The sequence below is a fragment of the Stegostoma tigrinum genome, chromosome 24 (assembly GCF_030684315.1).
Source record: "Stegostoma tigrinum isolate sSteTig4 chromosome 24, sSteTig4.hap1, whole genome shotgun sequence".
In the NCBI taxonomy this organism is placed as follows: domain Eukaryota; kingdom Metazoa; phylum Chordata; class Chondrichthyes; order Orectolobiformes; family Stegostomatidae; genus Stegostoma; species Stegostoma tigrinum.
In genome coordinates, this window is record NC_081377.1 from 31,851,721 (window position 1) to 31,869,528 (window position 17,808).

General features: G+C 42.2%; 1 protein-coding gene across 3 annotated transcripts in view; it reads right to left on the minus strand.

The window, feature by feature from the left end:
- Positions 1–17,808, minus strand: part of cep85 (centrosomal protein 85) — an 81,001-nt gene that overhangs the window by 19,312 nt on the left and 43,881 nt on the right. For all 3 annotated transcript variants that reach the window (XM_059654331.1, XM_059654332.1, XM_059654333.1), the window contains 5 exons: positions 15,606–15,736; positions 14,779–14,896; positions 13,873–14,058; positions 3,281–3,433; positions 921–1,075 (listed from right to left, as the gene is read on the minus strand). In XM_059654331.1, the coding sequence (XP_059510314.1) occupies positions 921–1,075; positions 3,281–3,433; positions 13,873–14,058; positions 14,779–14,896; positions 15,606–15,736 (743 nt within the window). The remainder of the gene's footprint in view (positions 1–920; positions 1,076–3,280; positions 3,434–13,872; positions 14,059–14,778; positions 14,897–15,605; positions 15,737–17,808) is intronic.

A 17,808-nucleotide genomic window follows, 5' to 3' on the forward strand; every position in this document is an offset into this window, starting at 1 on the left:
CTATACATAAGCAGACACCCACCCCACCCCCATTCTGGTTTAGCTCCTTTCTGCTCTCCCTACCCCTCATTTTTGATGGTCTTGTAATGCATGTAAGTTTCTAATTGGTTACATGGGTGATTTACTGGTGGTGGTTAAAAAGAAGTAGCATAAAGTAGACCTAAGGATGGTCTGCTGAACTGTCTGTCCCAGTCTAAGTCTTTGTAAGCCAAGAGAAATGATTTTATTTAGGTGTTCAAAATTGAAAAACGTTCCTTTCCAGTCAGGTTTCCCTGAGTCATTATAGCAACAATTACAACTAGTCCAACTGAAAACCCTGTTGTTGCATTATTATATTTCCCTAGCCAGAGTATAATTGATTTATGTGAAGAGGACTTCTCAAAATAGACTGAAATCATTATCAGCACAGGGGTACTTATAAAACACCATTAACTGAAACCCTCAAGATGGGAATGCTGAACTTATCTGGCAGTGATAATCATCTGTAAAAAGAAAAAAAAAATTAACTCTTTCCAAATTCAGATTTATGCCAGGGCCTCAATTCAAGAAAAATCCAATTACAGAATGCTTTGATTCCCTTATCTTCCCAGGAATAGCCTCCCACCTTGCTTTTCTTTATTTAGCCCTAGGTCAACTTTAATAGTCACTGTAAATACTAGAAACGTTTGGCAGGCAACTCACCAGCCAAGAGAGGAGACAGATTTGGGTTTTGAATGGAAAGTCATCAAAAAGGCTATCCCCCATTCTGTACCTCAGCAGTTGACCAATACTAGATTTGAATAATTTAAAACACAGGAGTCAGAGAGAATGAGGAATAATTGCCTCTACAACGAAACAATTTAAATTCCAATTACATAAAACAATCTGAAACAAATCAGACCAAAAGAAGTGAACGAGAATAACCCGCCAGGTTACGTTACCCATGAACCGTAGAGACCAGCTCCAACTCTTTCTGCTTCTGTTTCTCCAGGATGCTATCTTTTTCTCGACATCGTGCTCGAGATTCCCCGAGTTTGGTCTCCAGATCCAGCACTGTACCCTGCAGAAGCTCACATTGCAGTTCCACATCCTTCAGCTACAGGAAAAATACAAAGTCAGTGATTTGGAATACTTGCGCCTGGGAAAAAGACAGTATTCTATTCAGCTGAGACACCAGCTCTCAATCTAGGTACTACTCTCTCAGGCCCACAAGGGCCATTGCTCTTTACTCAGGATTCATGATGAACTTCCCTTCATCACACAGTGCTGCATTTACCAATTGAATGCAAGCAACTTGTGTTGTAATCCCTAAAGCTACTCAGTGGAAACAAATTTGTTCCCATTATTTGGCAAATTGGCAAAGGAATGCTTTGCCAAAAAGGGAAAGAAAAACAAAATCACTACATTAAGGATCAAAAGAGGGCAACTGGACTTTTATATTTCAAACAGCTTAGTGCTAAATGTGTGCTGCTATCTCCACACCTCTACTTTCAACATTATCTTACCGTGTCATGAACACAATCACACCATGAAACACGGTAACATTTACTGCAAGTGAATCAATAGAATGTACAGAAGAGCATGCATGAGACATACTAAAAATAAATGTGTCAACCTGGTGAAGCCACTGTTCTGTCAAGTGATAGACAGCTAAGCAATTCCACAACGAACAGATCAAAATCTAAGCTCTGCAGTCGTACCAGTCACGAACGGTGGGAACACCATTACCTGCAAGCTCCCCTCCAAGTCACTCACCATGCTGACTTGGAAATACATCACCATTCCTTTACTGTTGTTGGATCAAAATCTTGCATTCCCTCCCCAATAGCATTGGGAGTCTCCCTATAGCACAGTTCAAGGCAACAGCTCACCAGCACCTTCTCAAGAGCAATGAGGGATGGGCAATAAAGGCTGGTGCAGCCAATGATGCCCATGTCACATGAGTGACTACATAAAAGAACCAAGACTGAATAAAATATTAAAGCCAGGGAATCACTGCATTGGTTATGAATGTGGGAGTTTTACTGTAAGTTTGAGGCCCAGAAATGCATTTCAGAGCTCTCAAAATTATCAACATGTTGACCTGGAAATTGCCAAGGATGTTTTAACCTTGGGAAGCAGGGTATTATCATAGGCCCTAGTCAGAACCTTCAGACAGTTTCATCTTACTTCTGGATAGTAACTATCTCCAGGAAACTGGATTTTTCTTCATCTACAATCTAACTCCTGATTACCTAAATAATCCACATCTCCAATCCCACCTGCTACTGATTCCTTACCTATTTACCTCCCCTTACCATCCTTACAGGTGCACACGCACCCAGAAAAGCTGCGTTAAAGTTTCACACTTTTCGGTTTGTTAGTGAACATTTACCAACATATGGCAGCTATTGCCATAAAAAATGCCACTGCGGTGGGGGTTTCCTTTTGGAGTTCTGAAGGATCCTACATCAAAAAATTAGCCATAAAACTGGAGGAAACCAAGTTTAATGTTTTCCCACATCAAGGTCAGAAAGAGGGGCTCTTATCCTGACTGGAAGATTTGGGCTGTGGTTTTTAAGATTCGCTGGAAAGAAGCAGTTACCAACACAAATTAAATCCAGACATACCAGAGAACTGGAAAGACTATGCCTTTTTATTTTCCAGCATTTTAAAATTACAGACTGGAATGAGAGCTGCTTATTGGATCAGTGGTTAAATGTGGTTGCAGACAACTGAAGGCACAAAGCTGTGTACAAATAAAAAAAAACTTTGGTTGGTACAAACACCAAAGGCCTTCTGCTTACCAACAACCATGTGATTGGTTCTTAGTTAGGCGAACAGGTTGGAGCTGCAAATGAGACACAGGAATGATACACTTTGGAGACCACAAACAGTTTAGGAGCTTTCAGGAAAAGTCATTTTAATCCTTAACAAAGCCCTTACAAACCAACCAGTTTCTACCCCGCTCCCAGCAAGAATTGCTTTAATTTGTAGCCTATTCTTACTACAATGATAGAAAACTGTTTTCCTTGCCCTGTGGAATGGCAAAGAATTAGGAGAAACCTCTTGTTAATGTTGGTTATGACAGAAATACTAGCAGATCACTGAGATCTCCCTGATCCTTTCCACAATAACACTAACAGATCATTTCTGAAGAGGCAGATGGGGTTCAGTTCAACAGCTTAGCCATCATTGTGGAATTGTATTTGGTTGCGGTGAAAATTTGGAACTGTCAAGCTTTCTGTGGGTGAATTTCTGTGCTCATTCTGCAAATATTTACACTATTGTCCAGGAAAAGACAGCCAAGTATCAGTCTCACCTGTCGGCTCTGCTTCTGATAATCATCCAAGGTGGGCAGGTCTGCTAGGTACCGTTCTAGAGTTTCAATGCGTTGTTGTTTCTCTCTGCTCTGTTCCGCCTCCTTCTGGCACTTCCTTTTCAGATTGTTGATGTGTTTGTCACGGCCTCGGACCTGAGCAGCATAAGCCAGAACATTGAAAGACTAGTTAGGAATACAAAAAATTGAGGGATCAATGGAAAGCAGAGGGGAAAAGCATGGGCTGGTGGTCTCACACCAATCTAGAAGCACTAGGATCATTTATGAGCACACACCTTGCTTCTCCAGCTAACTCCACATACCAAACAGCAAGTGTGCTCTGCATGGTATTATTACTACTACTACATCAGGCAACATTTAAATCCATCAGGAATCTGTTCATTTAACTTCGAATATTGTTTCCTTTAAGCAAAGTAGTCAAGCCCAGGGGCTAGGAAAAGATTTTATTCAAAGTTTTTTTCCCAGCTATAGTGAAAATTGGCAAATCTCCTTGAAGGTCTATGGATACGGCTGAGGAAACATCTAACTTCAACTTAAAAACTCAGTAAGCATGTGTTAGGCATGGATACGATAAAGGTCAGAAGACAGGGGTTTTAAAAAAGGTACAGATTGTTCACTGCTGAAAATGACTAGCAAGAGAAATTGTCCCTTTACAGCCCTTTGATAGCTGTGCCTGATAAATGCTTAAAACAAATAAATGAAGAATTGTTAAAAAAATTTAGATCTATTCAGTTAACTGTTATAATACCTCCCCAAAATCAAATGTATCGAAACCTTTTCACAAAGTATTTCACCCAGTTGCAGTCATGATACCAGTAAGACATGGGCTATCAATGTCTGAGTTCCATTATTCGATTGCAATATCTGCAAAAAGTGCTCAAAATTGGCAGCAGTTGATCACAGCTTAACCTAACTTGAACGAAACAAATGGGAGATAAACAACAGCCTTAGTCTAAAGTAATATTTCAGACAACACTTTCTTCATTAAACTCTAATTGTCCTTAAATTGAAGGCACAGTTTGAGACTAGAGTTGTTTTCCCTCAAATTGAATTTTAAAATTCTGTTGTGATTGCTAGACTCTACAGGATCATTAACTACTCATCAATCCTACCTCATCGCACATTACTTGTTCCTTGGTAGCTTTTTGTGATCCATGATACACTTCCTGATATACTGCACAAATTAGTCTTCTATGTTTTACTTTACACATCTGAGGTGTCCTGTCAACATGCAATTTAAAATTCACCAGTGATAGAGACAACAGCAGTGGCCTTCCTAAATGCCCCGCACGTTTCCCCCATTTGTACTTCGGTAACTTTGAACTGCCTCATCAAGTGGACTAGCAAGCCAATCAATTAGGTCTTGCCAGCAATGCAAGACGGATAGCTACATTAGTGAAGGAAGGATGCTCTCCTTCAGCACACAAAAAGGTACAACAGCAGAGAGGTAATATTGCAACTATACAAGACACTGGTTAGGCTACTGTGGAACCTGCTCACCACATTATGTAATTTACATTCTTCCTCTAAAGTACAGTGGAGTGTTACAATAATGCTGTCAGGACTTAAATTTCAACTATCAAAGATTGGATAGGCTAGAGTGTTTTCCTTTAATAGAGCAGACTGACTTAATTGAGGCGTACAAAATAATGAAGGGCTTGGATAGAGTGGGCAGGTAAGATCGGTTTCCTTTTGCAGAGTCTTCAATTACTAGGGGGTGCAGATGAATGATTGGTAGGACTAGTGGGGATAGGAGGAAAAACAAAAGCTATTTCGTCCAGGCCATCACGGGTTCTGAAAAGTGCTGCCGGTTGTAGTGGCTGAGGTGGAAACACGGACGGGTGTGCAACAGTTGGCAAAACAGACAGAGCAGGGAGTAACAAGCCAATATCACTGAAGAAAACCAGAAGCACAGTCCTCAGTGGGACTCAGGGTATAAACGAGGGATAGAATTTTTCTAGTCTACAGCTTATTCAGCCTTAAAGAGGAGGCAGTTAGAACAGAGTGTGGGTGGATAGTGGCAGAGCTTATCATTAAAAGCACAAAGGGCAAGGCCCACTTCAAAATGCAGTTGGAGCAGCAGCTAAACCCCAAGAACTCAGCCAAAACTCGAAGGCTGACAAAAAGTGACATCAGCACCAAGTGGTGAATGGATTGAGCAAGCTATTTTTATCCACTTTAAAGCTATAACATTTATTTGATAGGGCCATCCACCTTCGGACAAGCCCTACCTAATTTGCACTGTAGTGCTACTGTCGCAGAGGAAATGCGATATCAGGCATTTCTGCTCATCACTGAGATTATCTGTGAGATGGGAAGGTACAGATTGAGGTACAGGACTAACATGGACACATCCTTTAACCATATGCACCCCGCACATAGAGATCATAGCATTTGACACTACCGGCATCATAGTTGTAATGAGGTCTCCCATAGATATCTTGGAGATCCCCAACTTTGGGTGGTTGGCACTTCTATTGTAACTAAGTCCTCGGCCAGATATCACTACCAGAATTTGTTTTATCGTTGTAACATTGTGGCCTACTGCTGTGTGGCGGCTACCACTTCATCACCCCCATACTTTTCAATCTTCAATATCCAGGTCTCCTCCAACTGGGATTCCAGTGGCGCCACCACATCGCAGACATAGGCAGTCTCCCTCTCAATCAATGTCCAGCTTGCAGAAGGACGTCTTTAATGGAATACGGGGCTTCACCATTACTTTGGCCTCCGTCACATGACAACTGTCGCACTAGTTGTTTCACCACTCTATTGTGTCGTGCGCAGCGTGCATCATGTGACTGTACAGCTCTGCAAGATATGATGTAGAGTTTCTGGATTGCCACAGCTACCTCAGCATTTACAGTCACCACCCCCCCCACGAGCTCCCAGTGATCTTCACTTCTTCGTCAAAAGCGACCCTGTTCTCAATTGGGTCACCCTCATGAATAATCTTGGGAACATCCTCTCATTATTTGAGATCCACCTATGCGAAACCTGATCTATTGTCACACCTTGTAATATACTGCAGTCAACGTGGGACAGCATGTGCTTCTTCCAACCTTCCTTAGCTTCTTCCATAGTAAAAACCTCCATCCTTCCAATCCTGCCTGGTCAGGACATCTCTCTACATATTGGTTGGAAGAAGCTAAGTGTCGCCAACGCTCACATCCAGGGTGTTTCTTTGGCCAAGAGTCGTTCCAATCATCTCCCTTTCTCAATGGGGATTATAGTTGATAGACAAGGAATCCCTAACCCTCCATCTTTTAAAGCAGAATGTGTAAATCTGATGGGGGCATCCTTAGGGAGACAGAGCCAACTTCTGATGGCCTGCCTGATCTGCCAATCCATAGCCTTGAGGGTGTTTCGGTGTACTTCACCCAACGTCAGACTATACTTCATTTTTGGTATCAAGTAAGTTCGAACGATTTCCACTCACTGCTGGGGTTTTAATGGGGCACACGTAACCTCATGAAACATATCATAGAGGATCTTCTCGTGAGGCATCGGTGCCCGTCCCTTCCGATTAAGTCGGACTCCCAGGTATTTGATCTGGTCGGTCGGACCCATTGCTGGAATCTGAGCCCTGCATCACCATCTTCGTCTCCCTGATGGCTACCTCTTGATCTTCTTCAAACCCACGACTGAAAGAGTCCTCGACTTTGCCAGATTGATGGTCATTCCAGCTGTATCTAGGGACGTTGTTAATTTGTCCAATTTCTCAGTCATTGTTAGTTTTCAGCAAATACCACCAGGTCGTCGGCATAGGCCACCACATCCACCTTTTCTCCCGCAAACTGGTACCCTATACGATCGGCCAACTCGATCATCTCATCCAGTGCCATAATAAAAAGCAGTGGTGAGAGTGGATCACCTTGCCTCACCCCGGCGGCTCTGACCATGGAACTGCCCAGAGCCTCCACACCATCATATCCACTTTTTAGCGGAGCCACCCACCGGGGTGGGAAGAGGTGCACTGAATCCTGCCGCTGATCTGAAGGTAGTGTCATGAGCGACCAGTTCGAATGCCTTTGACACATCAATAAATGCACACGACAAGTTATTGTATTGTGCATTAGTCTCTCTCAGCAACGCCGTTACAAGCTGGAGTGGCTTCAAATGTTCCGTCCATTCGTAGAAAACAGAATTGAAAGGATGGCAGGTCCAGGCAGGACATCCATCTCTCAGCCATAATCTTTAGTACCCAGAGCACCACAGATGTCACATTTAAAATCGGTCTCAAGTCCATCGGGTGATTGACCATCCCTTTGGACTTGGGGACTATTAAGTCGCTGCCAACTTTGAGCTGTAACCCGAGCTCTTGATGGTATCCATTTGGCTTGCAGATTATCATCTGCGTGTTCATCCAACACCGTTCTTGCCTCCCCAAGCGAGCACTCCCCCTGGATGATCCGTTCAGTCAGTCCCCAGAGTGCCAGGGATCCAAAACGTCTCCATACGAATGTACTGTAGCTGTTGAATGGCTGCCTCGAGCAGTCGACGATGCCACTCATCACGTACTGCTGGAAGTTGTTCTCCCGGAATCTCCGTGCGGGCACCTTGATCTTCATCTCTTCTCTGTTACTCCAGATGTCATCCGCGTCGGCTGCTGCTCTCGTCTGGTTGTTCCCCATTTCCGGACGGTGGGCTCCGGGTCCTCCATTGGCATAGTGCTTGTCCTGTGGTCCTGGGCTTCGGCCTTTGATCTTCCTTCCAATAATGTGGACGGGGTTTGCCTTCCTCCTACTGGGGGTAAAACCACCTCCAGTGTCGGGCTCACTCCACCTCCAGATTCCAGCCAGCCGACGGACTTCAGCCTCACCCGCACAGCCTCTGGGGTCCATCCCAGCTGCTCAGCCATAGCTTAACAAATCGTCTTTTTATCCGTACCAGGCATCCAATGAGCGGTAACATATTCTCTCAGCCGCTCATCCTCATGCGCCTCCCATCATCGCTTGACCACCTTCATGGCCTCTAACTTCTTTCGACTGTCCGCTTCTGGATGTGATCTTCTCTGGTGCTGGGACAGTCCGATCTTTGTACCAAAGGCTGCCTGGCAGATCTCACCTCCAACTAGGCTCGGTTTTAGCGTCACCTTCCACAAAATGCGTTTTCTTCTGTGCCCATTCAGTCCAGACCTTGATCTGTACTCCTTCCCACAATCCTCACAGATAAATCTCAATTCCTCCACAACTGCTGTGTGCCGAAGCAGAGGCTTCTGACTTTTCCATTTCTTTATGTGACGTAGCACAGCAGTTAAACGGCTGGGGGTGCTAGCCCCAGACATGTTGGTCGACACTTAGTCAGGCAAAGCTTCAGGTGAAAACCACAAAGGAGGTGGTCGACCATGTAACTCAGAGAGTCATAGTTACTGCCTTTAAAGAAAGGCAAGTTACTAGCTTTTTTTTTTGAAAGAAAGTTAATATTCTACTTGGCTTCAAATTTTACTCGAGTATTTTTATCAAGACAGCTCACTCCAATGTGTGGCACTGCCTGTAGCATGTGGGAAGCTTCAGATACACTTGCAGTTTGGCTTACCAAAAAGTGCCACTGGTTTGATTAGCTTGACCACCAAGTTTTGAGTTTGAGCACTGGCTGGAAGCACAGCACTGCATCCAACTGGGTGAATGTTAGGAGGACAGGAAAATAAAAAAAGGAACAAAAAGGGAAGCTTTTCTAAGTGGAGGATAGGATGATGAAGGGAAAAAAAGCAAAAGGCTAAAATAAAAGAACAATCTTAAGTTATTTTCCAACTAGACAAAAGGGTAAAGTGACAATTAGTGAAAGATTAGGTCCATTAAAGGACTACAGTGGTAATTTGGTGCATGGAGAGAGATGACATTGGTAGGGTTTTAAATGAATACCGTGTGTCAGGGCTCAGTAGTAAGAGGGACCACATGGACATACAAAGCATAATAACAGATGTAATAACAGGGAAGTTTTAATTATCCCAAACACCAACCGGGGCTACCATAGTGTTAAAGGTTTGTATGAAGTATTTGTTACTTGTTCAGAAAAGTTCTCTTTATCAATAATGTGGATGATCCTACAAGAGATGGAGCAAAATTAGACCTTTTGGGCAAAAAAAAAAGAGTGACTTAAGTAAAGGTGAAGGAACACTCTGGGTTTAGCAATAAATTCTATTAGTTTCAAAGTGGTTACAGGAAAGGCTATGCCTTCCGTAGAAGTTAAAGATTTTAACTGGAGCAAGTCAAATTTTAAAGTGGTTCAAGACAAGAACTTGCAAAAGTTGACTGGAGTAGACTCTTCACAGGGAAAGGACATCAGACAACAGGAAGGCTTACATTGAGAGGACCAGAATTCGGAGGCATTATGTTCTTGTTCGAGTGAAAGGTAGTGCTGGTAAGGAACGATGGATGAACAAAGATAGAGGTCCTAATCAAGAATAACGAAGAAAAAAAATCTTATTTTGGATATCGACAACTCTGTCGAATGGAATCTCAAATCAACAGGGGCATTCTTAAAAAAAAATCAAGGCAGCAAAAAGACAGTATACAAGATAGCATTTGCAGATAAAAGAGGTTAAAGATAATCCAAATGAATACTAAAATGAATATTTTCCATAAGTTTTTGCTGTGGAGGAAGAAATGGATGAGAGGGAATGCAGAGATATATATTTTGATCTTTCAAAACCAGTTCACAATGCAGAACAGGAAGTTTAGAAAGTTTTACAGAATATAAAAAAGGTGAATAAATCTCTAGGACACCCTCTAATATGTCACCAATTGTTGTGGGAATAAAGGAGGAAGTTGACAGACTCCTTGCAAAAATGTTTGTATCATCGATAACTACAGGTGAGGTGCCTGATGACTGAAGGGTGACTAATGATGTATCTTTGTTTGAGAAAAAGGTTGTAAAGGAGAAACCAGGGAACTACAGACCTGTGAGTCTGACTTCGGTTGTATGCAAATTAGTAAAGTTAGGTCAGATGTGATTCGGGTAAGCTTGCCAATTGCATACATACTTGGCCTAATGACAGGAAACAGTGGAGGAGGAGGAAGGCTGCTTTTTGGACCGGAGGCCTGTCACCAGTGTTCCTCAGGGATCGGTTCTGGATCCTCTTTTTGTTTGTCATTTATAATAATTATTTGGAGGAGATTGTAGAAGGCATGCTAAGTAAGTTTGAGGACGACACCAAAATTGGTAGCATGGTAGTCAGTGAAGGTTTTTCCGAGATTACAAAGTGATCTTGAGGAGAGGGGTCAATAGGCTAAAAGATAACAGAAGAGTTATATCTAATAAATGCAAGGTTGCATTTTGGCACCAAACAATTGAGGGTAGGGCCTTGGGTGGTGTAGCAGAATAGAGGGACCAAGGGATTCAGGTACATATAGGCATGGTGGTTAAAAAGGCATTTGGCACACTTGCCTTCACTGCTCAGTCCTTTGGAGTACAGGAGTTGGGATGTCATATTGAGGTTTTACAGGACATTGGTGAGGTCTCTTCCGCAATACTGTGTCCAGTTCTGGTCACCCCATTATAGGAAGGAGTATTATCAAGCTGGAGGGGGTTCAAAAAGAGATTCACCAGGATGTTGCTAGGTATGGAAGGTGATAATTCAAGAGAGGCTATGGCTTCCCTCCCACCACTGGAGCATAGGAACTTGAGAGATGATCTTACAGGAGATTTATAAAAATAATCACGAGTATAGGTTAGGGTTAATGGTAGTTGTCATTTCCAGAGGATGGGGAATTTCAAGACTAGGCGGCACATTTTTAATGTGAGAGATTTGAGAGAGACATCAGGACAATTTTTTTCCTTCAAAACAGAGAGCTGTTCATTTATGGAATGTAGTGGATGCAGGTACAATTACAACATTTAAAAGACATTTGGATAAGTATGTCAATAGGTAAAGTTTGAAGGGGTATGGACTAGATCAGGCAAGTGGGACCAGTTTAGTTTGGATAATGGTCAACATGGGCTGGTTGGCCCAAAGGGTCTGTTTCTGTGTTGTATGACTATAAATCAGGGAGAAAGAGTGATAGGTTAAAGAAATTTGCACAGAGAGAAGGTTCCTGAATGTCTGACTGACTTAAAAAGTAGAAAAATCACCAAGGTTGGATGGAAGAAATTCTCAGATGCTCCAAATGAGGAAGTAACAGGAACATTGGCAATAAATTTTCAAATCCTCTTTGGCCACAGTATAGCCAATATGGTACCCTTATGAAGGAAGGAGCAAGAGATCAACCTGGAAACTACAGATCAAATGGCATAGCCTCAGCTGTGGGGAAACTAATCAAAGTAATTCTGAGGGACAGAATTAATCTGCATTTGGAGTAACAGGGAGAAAAATCAAAAACAGTCAGCATGATTTTGTTAAAGGGAGGTCATGTCTGACAAACTTGATTCAATTTTTCAAAGTGATCAGGTGTGTAGTGAGGACAATGCATTTGACGTAGTCTATTTGGACTTCAAGGCTTTTTTCAGGTCCCGCACGTGAGACTGGTGGCAAAAAAGGTAACCAGCCCATGGGATTCATGGTGGTGATGTGAATCCAAAATTGGCTGAGTGACAAGGAGCAGTCAGTGAAGGTGGGAGGGGTCTTGTCACAAAAACACATCTGTGTCTAAAGCTCCCCTAGATATCAATAGTTACGGTAAATAAATGATTTTACTTGAATATAGAGGGTTGGTCAGCAAATTTGCTATGTGAAAATTGAGGGGTGGTACAAATAAAAGAGGAGAGAGAGGGACAGATTGATCAGTGGCAAATTGAATAGCACAACATGGTGGCATGGTGATTAGCAGTCTTACCTCAAAACTAAGGACCCAGGTTCAATTCCAACCATGGATGGATGTCTGGAGTTAGATTTCCCAGTGTCTGCAAGGGTTTCCTTTGGGTATTCCAGCTACATCCTACCCAGTTCAGGTGGATTGGCCAGGCTAAATTGTACCATAGTGTCCTGGGAGGGGCAGGGACAGGTGGGTTAGCTACAGTAAATGCAGAATTGCAAGGTGGGGGGGGGGGGGGGTGGACTCAGTGGGCTGAATGGCCTCCCTCAGCACTGTTGGGATTCTAGTGACTGTATGAATTGAAACCAGATAAAAAGAGATGGAGGCTTATTTATCCTGCCAAAAAGTGCAAGGGAATACATGATGAACAGTGGGACCCATAGATCAGCAGGGCCTTGGTATGCATGTACGCTGGCCCTTTAAAAGTAGCCAGACAGGCAGATAAGAGTGGTTAAGGCAGCAAATGGGATACTTGCCTTTACTAAAAGGGAAGCATAAAGTTCAAAAGAGCAGGGAGGCTAATGTCAAGGGAGAAAATCCACGATATAAAACGAGGGGTGGGGGGGGGGGGGGGGGGGGGGAGGGGGGGGAGGGGGGGGAAGAGAGAAGAGATGCTGGTCAGATGGACAGAATAATGGAAAATGGAATTTAATCTGGGAAAAAAGTAGTGAGGGGTGATGCATTTTGGGATGACCAAAGCAATAGAGCATATGCACATACCATAAATATGAAGTACAGAGGATCTGAGGAACCTTGGTGCGCACATCAACTGATCCTTGGAGGCAACAAGGCGATAGGGTTAAAGTTAGGCGGGTGGATAAAGCACGGCTAAGATGACATGTGGGATATTTGCTTTTTTCAGTCAAGGCATTGAATACATTAACAGAAAAAAGTTACAAGGGATTAGTTAGGCCTCAGCTGAAGTAATACATGCAATCCTAGTCATCACAGTAAAAGGAAGGATATAATTGCATGAGCCACAGCGAGAGAGAATTCACTAGAATGCTGCCAGGGCTGAAGTGTTTCATCTGCGCAGAGAAACTAAAATAGGCTAGGATAACTTTCTTAGAGCAGAGAAATAAGAGGGCGCCATGATTGAGGTATACAAAATTATCAAAAGGGGCATAGGTAGAAACTTTGCCCTTACAACAGGAGTCAATTACCAAAGGGCATAATTTAAAAAGGGAAAAAGACAGGAGGTTTAGAGGGCATTTGAGATTTCTTTTTCCACCCTGAGGGCAGTGGGTATTTGGAACGCCCAGCCTCAAAAAAGGTGGTACAGGTGGAAACGATCACAACACAAGGATTTAGATGACCACTTGAAGCATCATAGCATCCAAGGCTGTGGGCGAAGTGTTGGAAAAATGGATCAAGATCAGTAGGTGCTGGAAGAGAAAGCTTACTTAATTGATACCTACCATCTAAACCACAGCTTCCACAACTCAAAGTGGAAGAAACATAACCACGTACAATGCAGTGAAGCTACTCCATGCTCTTGATTTCCAAATTTAGCACCTCTACCAGGTAGAAAGATATTAAACAGTAATGCATGAGAATATCATTAGTCTTGGGAGTAGCTCTAAGCCACATACTGCACTGACTTGGAATGATAGCCTCATATGAAACGTTAGTTTAAATATAGCCCCTGCCTTGGTTACTAATAGGTCTTGAATAAATCGATGGACGCAGGCTTTTGCTGACTGCCATGCTTAATATTAGTAAAAACAGAAGACAGAAGTCTAGTTATGTATATAAACCATTTCAGCTCGTTTTCCACCCAAGGCCACTCCAAATGTCTTGCATTACAGACTGCACACTTACCTTTTCTTCCATTTTCTTCATATCATCCATGTGTTTTTGTGCATTTTCTTTCAGGCTGTCATTCAGATGACGAATCTCCACTTCTGATCCTGTTAGCTTTTTCTCCATCTCCAGTTTTTCATTTGTCAACATTTCTGTCCTTTCTGCATACTGAGCTCGCAAGAATGCATTTTCACGTAGAGATTCCTATAAACCATGGAAATAGGAATTAGCAGATGGTACTTGGACACATTGAAATCTCACTTGCATCATCTTTTTGCATATGCAAAGGTTCAAGTACACAAAAGGTATAGTGAGGATTTCAGCAATAAGAACTTCAAAATCAAACCGGTGCCACACATTTCACATTACATCATGGGGGAGTCAAACATACCAACTTTCTCTAATGTGAGGCTCTCATTGTTTCTTCCCACTCCACAGGACCCCAAATATTTGAGCCGCAGGATGATACAAATACATGGACTACAAGATTAAGACTTTGAACAATGATGCAACACATTAGAAGAGAAAGTGCACTTTTAAAAGTGCACTATTACAGAAATCTGAAGCACAGGTAAAATGTACTGACTGGCAGCATTATACTGTACACAAGCTGTCAAAATTGTGTCTCCATTTTAAACGCTAGCTACATTCAATTCTCCTTTCCTTTTGTTCCTAAGCGCCAAACAGTTGGCGTCTACATGTTCTTGCTCCTGCATTGAGTTAGAGATTCATCACGCAAACTTCTGCTCCAAGTCGTTTGTTGCCAGGAACTCCTTACAGTCTGTAGTTTGTCTTTCCGACAAGCTTTTACCCTAATGTATCACTTATCACCACCTCATGTACCTCCTCCATTCTCACTTTTTGGTGGTGGTTTGTTATGGACTTTAGCTCTTGTCCTATATTTCACCATAAAGGGAGTAGTACCTGTAGTCGGAGTATGCAGACATCACTGAGTGGAACTGGGTGGCCCAGCAGGGCACTGTGCATTTGTAACTCGCTCTCCCTCATCTTCTGCTCCAAATGACTTATTTGTTGCTTCTGCCTGTAATCAAAAATAGAAGGAATTCATAAATATAAAATTTACAAATCGAACTCAAGGACAGCAGGAAAGAGGTTTTCCCCTTTAAAATGATTAATTGGTACCCCTGCAGATAGCCAAAAGGAAGACACATGCTGTAAGAACATAGCACGACATGCTCACATCCATTTGTTAAGATGATCTCCATGGAGTCTGAAGAATACGTAGTCTCCAACAGGTGCAATAATCAATCATTCAAATTTGACACCACAGAAGATACTTAAAATTCAGAACACTCTAGCACACCACACAAGGACCATAAAGATGGAAAGTGAAAAGCCAAAATAGGTAATGAGAATTTGACAGGTGGGAGGTCTTAGTCAAGGACAGAGTAATGGGATACAGCCATACAGATTATTTTTCTGCATTGAAACTGTTGTATTGGACTTCAGAACATTTGCGGAAACTTCAATTTGCATTAACATTTGTACATGACCTAAAAGAGCTTGATGGGACATAACAAGTTGCTTCACTTGACCACAGGACATTTGGTGCTAATTCTAGATGAGAGTTTATTCTTTTCCTAAATGACAGCTCTAATCCAGAGAGGAGATACAAACTGGAGAAACTCAGCAAGCCTGGCAGCATCGGTAGAGAAGAAAGTTAACATTGGTTCTCAAGTGTCAGTGGACTCAATCCATGAACATTTCTAAAAACCATAAATTGTACATACCTTTCAATAACCATCTCCTTCTCCTTCAACAGGCTTTCATTTGCTTTTATTAGTGGATCCCATTTATTGAGTTCCTGATGTGCAAAAGTGGAATAGGCTGCAGGATACTGATGGGATCGATGGTTTAAAACCTATAGGAATAGGTAGCACAATAATTAAATTGTTAAACCTACTGCAATCTCAGCACATCAGGAAAATCAATTCTGACTGACAACTGTTGACAAGTGGATGGTGGAGGTCAAAAATAATGGAATACAATTATCAACTTAAAAAAGGAGCAAGGATAGCAGGCCAGGAAACGAACTCCAAAAGTAACGTGATTGATGTCTGGACAAGTGAAGTAATGCAATAAATCTGGAAGACAGACAGACCATATCACAATCTTTGGTTTCAGATAGAGGCCATTCAACCCATCATTCTTGTACCGGCTTTCACAAGAGCTACCCAGCCAGGGCCACTGACTGGCCCTATCTCCATATCCCTCTAACTTCACGACTTTCAAATTATATATATCCAGCTCACTTTTGAAACCTCGTATGGAATCAACCTCCACCACTCTCCCAGATGATACATTCCAAATCTTGAATGAAGAAGTTTCTCTTCACTCAAATCCTACCTGAATCTTGAAATTGTGACAGTGAAAACAGAATAGCCTTCCCTAACCTGTCAAAATTGGTCCTAAAAAGGTGCCCAAAACTGAACACAATACTCAAATATGGTCTGACCAAATATATCCCATGACAGCATTAAACAAATTGACATTATATTTAAGCATCAGTGGAGAGTCATGACTCAGTCAGGTTGATTTAGAATCAGAGTCATAATCACAGAGCTCGGACACAAACCCCCTCAGTCTAACCATAATCCTAAACTAAAAACAGTCCTCCCCTGTTTCTGCTTGGCTCATATCCCTCTGAACATTTGTGTTATTATCTACATGTCTTTTAAACATTCTAACTGTACTCACATTGACCACTTCATCTGAAAGTTCATTCAGCAAGAGCCATTCAAAAACAAAAACACTTCATGTCTCTAACAATCAATCATTCTCCTTCCACCCTAAAAATATGCCCCCTAGTCTTGAAATCCCCAAGCCTGGAGAAAGAGATCTGCCATTGAATTTTTTTCTGACACCTCATTATTACAAACCTCTATTAGGTCACTTCTCAACCTACGTTCAGTGACAAAATATTCCAGCCTATCCGGCCTCATCCCATAACTCAAACCCTCCATTCCCAGCAACATCCTGAACACGCTCCCAAATCCCCTCCAGCTTAATTTCTAATAATGTGACAACTAGAACTGGATCCAGTAGTCCAGAAGAGACCTCCTATACCAGGAAGGACTGAGCAATGAAGGCAAGCATGCTAAATGCCTTAACAACCCTATCAATGTAATGTAAACCTCAAAGAATGATGTGCCTGAATCCCTATGTCTCTGTTCTACACACTTAAAAGTAGGGTCTTGGATAAGTCCTGCTCTTGTTCAGCTTACCAAAAATGCAATACTTGCATTAGACCAAATTAAACTCCATCTGCCACTCTTCCAGCCTATTGACCTAACTGAACAAGATCTCTTCGGAATCTTAATAACCTTCTTCACTGTCTACTATACCACTAATTTTGGCATCATCTGCTAAACCTACTAACCATGCCTTCTATTTCAAATCTAAAATCTTTCATATAGAAAAGTCAAAGTGGACCCAGCACTAATCCCTGTAGAACACCACTGGTCACAGGCCTCCAGTCTGAAAACCAACCTGCCACCACACTATCATACTGGTAAGTCAATTTTGTATCCAATTGACAAGGTCACCCTGAATCCCATGTGATCTAACTTTACTGATTAGTCTACCATGCAGAACCTTGTCAAAGGCTTTAGCAAAGTCCAAGTAACTGATGTCTACTGCTCTGCCCTTAAGTCTTCTTAGTTACTTCCTCAAAAACTCAAATCAAGTTTGAGAGACAATTATCCCGCACACAAAACCATGCTGACTATCCCTAATCATGCCTTGCCTGTCCATATGCATTCAAGTCCTATTTCTTGTCTCATCTTAGATCCTCTTACAAAACTGACTTACGCATGCCATAAATTTGAAAACAATCACTATAATTCTATGCAAGATAACTGTTCAACAGCAGGTGAAAATGGCACCATACATCTTCAGTAAGTTTTTCCTATCTTTTCATTGGATGTAGGTGTC